General features: G+C 38.1%; 1 protein-coding gene across 1 annotated transcript; it reads right to left on the bottom strand.

Moving 5' to 3' along the window:
* Nucleotides 1–1,506: 1,506 nt before the first annotated feature.
* Nucleotides 1,507–4,229, bottom strand: LOC108631377 (lipase 3-like). The gene is made up of 8 exons (XM_018035228.2): nucleotides 4,137–4,229; nucleotides 3,632–3,782; nucleotides 2,886–3,066; nucleotides 2,703–2,817; nucleotides 2,395–2,641; nucleotides 2,150–2,308; nucleotides 1,835–2,062; nucleotides 1,507–1,762 (listed from the first exon to the last, which is right to left on the bottom strand). The coding sequence occupies exons 2-8, from the start codon at nucleotides 3,779–3,781 to the stop codon at nucleotides 1,589–1,591; spliced, it is 1,254 nt and encodes a 417-aa protein (XP_017890717.1). The 5' UTR covers nucleotide 3,782; nucleotides 4,137–4,229; the 3' UTR covers nucleotides 1,507–1,588.
* Nucleotides 4,230–4,499: the final 270 nt, after the last annotated feature.

The following is a 4,499-nucleotide window of genomic DNA, read 5'->3' as shown; positions in this document are numbered from 1 at the left end:
TGTATAATAATCCTAGGATAATTTACGATACCAAAGAGTTAGATACACTATTAAATATAGACGCTAAGGTTATATTGGTTGGGGACTTGAATGTTCACCATAGGGCAGTGAACTGCCGTGGAGGCAACGCGAGGGGTAGAATCTTGTACAATTATTTACTCAATAATAGTTGTAGCGTCATGTATCCGAATGAATCTACTCATTACCCTGAAAATGGTTCATCACCTTCTACAATAGATATAGCCTTGAACAAAACTGTAACAAACGTATCGCAAATGCAAGTTTTAAGTGAATTGTCATCAGATCATAATCTTATAATATGTACCTTGGACTCTCAGATCCAAACTTCAAATAACAAATCAGCATTTGACTATGATAGAGCAGACTGGAAAAATTTCAGACAAATACTTGACACAAACATCAAACTACCAAAATTACAAACAGAGGAACTAGAACAAGAGGTGCACCGATACACAAATGTAATTAAAAATAGTATGAAGGAAACAATGCATAAAAACATTACAACAAGTGAGAGATGCCCTTCCAAACACCATCTTACGTAAGCGTTTTGTGACCTCTTACGCATCTCGGGTGACCGTAAAGAGATCTCTCTGAACGGAACAAATCGATCGAGAAATTGTTCGAGGAATTTTATGGTTTTTGGCCTGGAAAACATCCAGAAAATACATACCCCCGGCTTTCTCGAGAAAAAACCTTGCCTTTTCACCAAGGCCGGTAGACGTATTTCCCCGTCCCTAACGAGTACCGTTAACCGTTTATTCGATCTGGGAACCCGATTGCAAACGGGACATTCCGTTTTTTACTGCCTGTAATGTAACGAGGATCTTTTTTTATCCAGCCGCGCATAACAAAATATGAATCGTGTATGTGGATTCACATCCTTGGAATATATACCCTCGGATGCCACCGATGTTTTTCCATTAAACAATCATTAACAAAATCTATCGGCACTGATTCACAGAATGTCTCTAAACACCATGAGAATACCTTGACGACATGACCGCACCTTCCACAGACGGTATTTCGTGTCGGTCTTGTTTTTACGAAGAAACGGTACGTCCGATTCGAATGATAATGAAAGCGTATACGGGGTTCAATGAATAGGCAGATAGAACATTGTTACGAAATTGGTTTGTTATTCCTTACGATCGATCGAATATTTTGTCGCAATAGAAATTTGTCTGAAATTTCCACCAAGTAGGCGATGGCTTTCTGGGCCGATTCGTAGATTATGACATCAATACATTTTACGTAACACCGGTGGAGAATAAATACCTAATTTGGGTTAATATTCAAAATGCACCATCGGTCTGATCGGCTGGCCATATTATTCACGCGAACGTTGGAGGTATTCCGTACAAAGAATCAGGAATATCGGAGCGAGAAGGTTCTACGGACGTTTTCACCATTTCGGCGGAATCCTCTCTTCTCAATTTACTTCGATTCACTTTAACGGGAGTAATCGAAATTCGATGGCGAATGGAATTAGAATGGGAGTTTGTGATGCTCATTATATTTTTCATTAGATAAATACAGCCTCTTAATTACTCTAATGTTTAAGACTTGCTTAAGTCTCTAAGTGTAAGTTTAACTGATTGTTAGTTAATATATCAATTAATTTATCGTAGACCAGTTTGCGAACGTCCCTAGCCACCAAAAAGTCAAGGTGATTAAATTTCTTGTGTGGCACTTTGTAGAAAATTGGTTTACTAGGTAGCTCGTTAACGAATCTCATGACGTCCTAAAACGAAGATAAACGACAATCAAATCGAGGCGAACATATCTGGAAACATATTTAAATCGAAATACAGACTGTACGGTCAGAAAGCCAGTCGTTCTCGCCCCAGAACATGGCGATCGGTGTTATGATCCTCGATATATTATACTTCGGTGGTTCGATGCTATTGTAAATCTTCAAATTTTTGTCTTTACCGTAGTCGTATTGTCTAAAGTCTCCGGAGTTAATCAACTGGCCGTAATGCACGAGTTGCTTGATAGATGCACCGGCCGGTAAGTGGTTCAAGAACTTAGGCATTAATTGCTACGATAATGAAAGATTTGCGTAAGTAATTAAAAACTGCTTAAACGGAAAATCGCTAATGTAGTTTGCACATCCCGGTGTACTCACGTAATCAAATTCCGTATTGTCGAATCCGACCACAAGGAACATCAGATTAGAGCAAAATTTTTCTTCCAGAGTATTGGAATAACAGAAGTATTTCGCTAAAATCTTAACAAGAACATCGTTCTGTAGTATCTCGCCATGTGAGACGTCATCAATTAATTTCTAAGGATCGAGATAACGTTTGATTAGAATCGAAACCATAGAATCCAGTGAACCGGATTTGTCAATAAAATTAATCTATTCTTTACCTTCAAGGTTTCTTCGATAGAGGCTAAAAATCGGAGTACGGGAGATTGCTGATATTTCAGATACGCAATCGGGGCTAAGTGGTACGCCGATTGCACCAGTCGTGCTATCTCCGGTCGCTCGCTAGATAGGACAAAGAAAGTTGTTGTACTCAACGAGAATCCGATGTAGGCCCTCAACAAGTTTTGTTTCGTTTCCACGATATAAGTGATCATCGCCGGTAGATCGTAAATGCCTGATTCGTGCCAACTGAACAAACAAGTATCTTATTAATTAATATACGTCTCACGTACTTATTTGTCACAAGTACCTGAAGTCCCAAAATCTTCTATCGTTGGTGGTCAGATTAACGTGAGCCCTCGAATAAGTGTTCCCCCGATAGTTCCCGAACCACACATCGTAACCTTGGTCGGCCAGCATGAAAGCTGAGTGACAAGAAGGAGAACTTATTTATCAAGTTCTATAGAGATAAAAGAAGCATTCGAATAAGTACCTAACGACTGGCTTTTGTTAACGATGAGAAAATCCGCAGAGCTACCGAATAAACAGTTTCCTAAAAAGACTGCTGGGGATCCTGGTTTCCCAGGGATACGGTGCATCGTCAAGATGTAACCATCCTCCGTCGTCACAGTGTGTGCCTCGGCCGGGTAACCCTGACTTTGTATTATTTGTAACTACAATCGAAGAAATCACGGGTTAGTCTTCGATCGACGATGAATTATTTCACGTACCAAAACATTTGTCCTTGAACATTGAAATCGTACCATGGAAAAACTCCATCACCGGTACAATTTTTCCACGCATTAGTCACGCGCATCAGATAAATAAATCTCACATATTGAGTTAACAATAAGGGGGCATACGTATAATTTCACTTAATAATTCATGGAGCATAATGTACTCGGTAAGTTTACTAACAGGGAAAAAAGAGTTCTTGTACACGATGATATAGAGAAGTTATACATACGATCATAATTACAAGATTTCACAAACAATATTATTTTAACGCTGAGAATAATGTAAAAGGCATATACGGTTTTAACTGAAAAAATCGTATTTCCTCTTCCGGAGGTCTCGCAGTTTAATTAGGTATCGAGCAATTTATTAGTACGATGAGATACGTGGTAATCCGCTAAATGGAGTTATGATACTATGATAAACGCGATTCAGACAATTTTGTCGATTCTTCTTCGCACGTTCGTTTGACGCACAAAATAAAAGATTCGTAATTAGACTTACTGTATTGAAATTGTCGTTCTTTTGATCGGTCCCTTCAAACACATCGGAAATAGAGATGGGGATGGTATTGAGCATTATGTCTGAGATCACGTCCGAAGCCGCATGAGAGATCAGCCACAGGGACGAGAACGTGATGATCAGATCTTTCATTCTAAGAATTGCGCGCAAACAATAGCAGTAATGAGTATGTCAGATAGAAGAAACCGTTTATCTATGGATTAACATTGGCGTTACAACATGATCTGTTCAAAGATGAAACCGTAATAACCGTTTCCAGTTCTCTTTATCGTTACAAATGTATTTCATCTTTAAGCGCCAGTCACAAAGATGTGATTCATCTATCGCGCGTATCATTATCCGTTTCGATGCGAAAAAATTCATTCATCACAGCACATTCTGAATACGATAAAACTAAATAAAAGGACGCGGAAAGAGACTGATCTGCGATCTGACCTGGCAATTTCTTATACACGATAGAAGTGAGGGAATTATAAAAGTGCCGTACCTGAATCCTGCAAATTACAGACTGCGAAGCGAGGGCGAAAACTGAACATATATATGTATGCGAAAGAGTAAAAGATTATAATTAAAATGTATCATTAAGTATACAAAAAAGTATCTGATAAGCAACAGTCATGTCCATTTTTAGTTGTTATTTTTACTTGTGTTTACAAGTACACAATATTCTGATAATATATATAAATATTTATTATACGATCTACAAAGAAATATGAGGTCACACAGAATTCCTACTGACTTGCATTATTATCACTGTAAGAACGTATATTTTATTTAACGAAGATTAGGAAATACTTTTGAAGGCTATCGTTAAGTATATATACGTTTCCTTTTTTATTACAAACTATAA

This window comes from Ceratina calcarata, unplaced genomic scaffold, assembly GCF_001652005.2.
Source record: "Ceratina calcarata isolate Rehan_Ccalc_2016 unplaced genomic scaffold, ASM165200v1 scaffold891, whole genome shotgun sequence".
NCBI lineage: Eukaryota > Metazoa > Arthropoda > Insecta > Hymenoptera > Apidae > Ceratina > Ceratina calcarata.
Note: the sequence above shows the minus strand (reverse complement) of the source record. Positions and strands in the feature narration are given on the sequence as shown.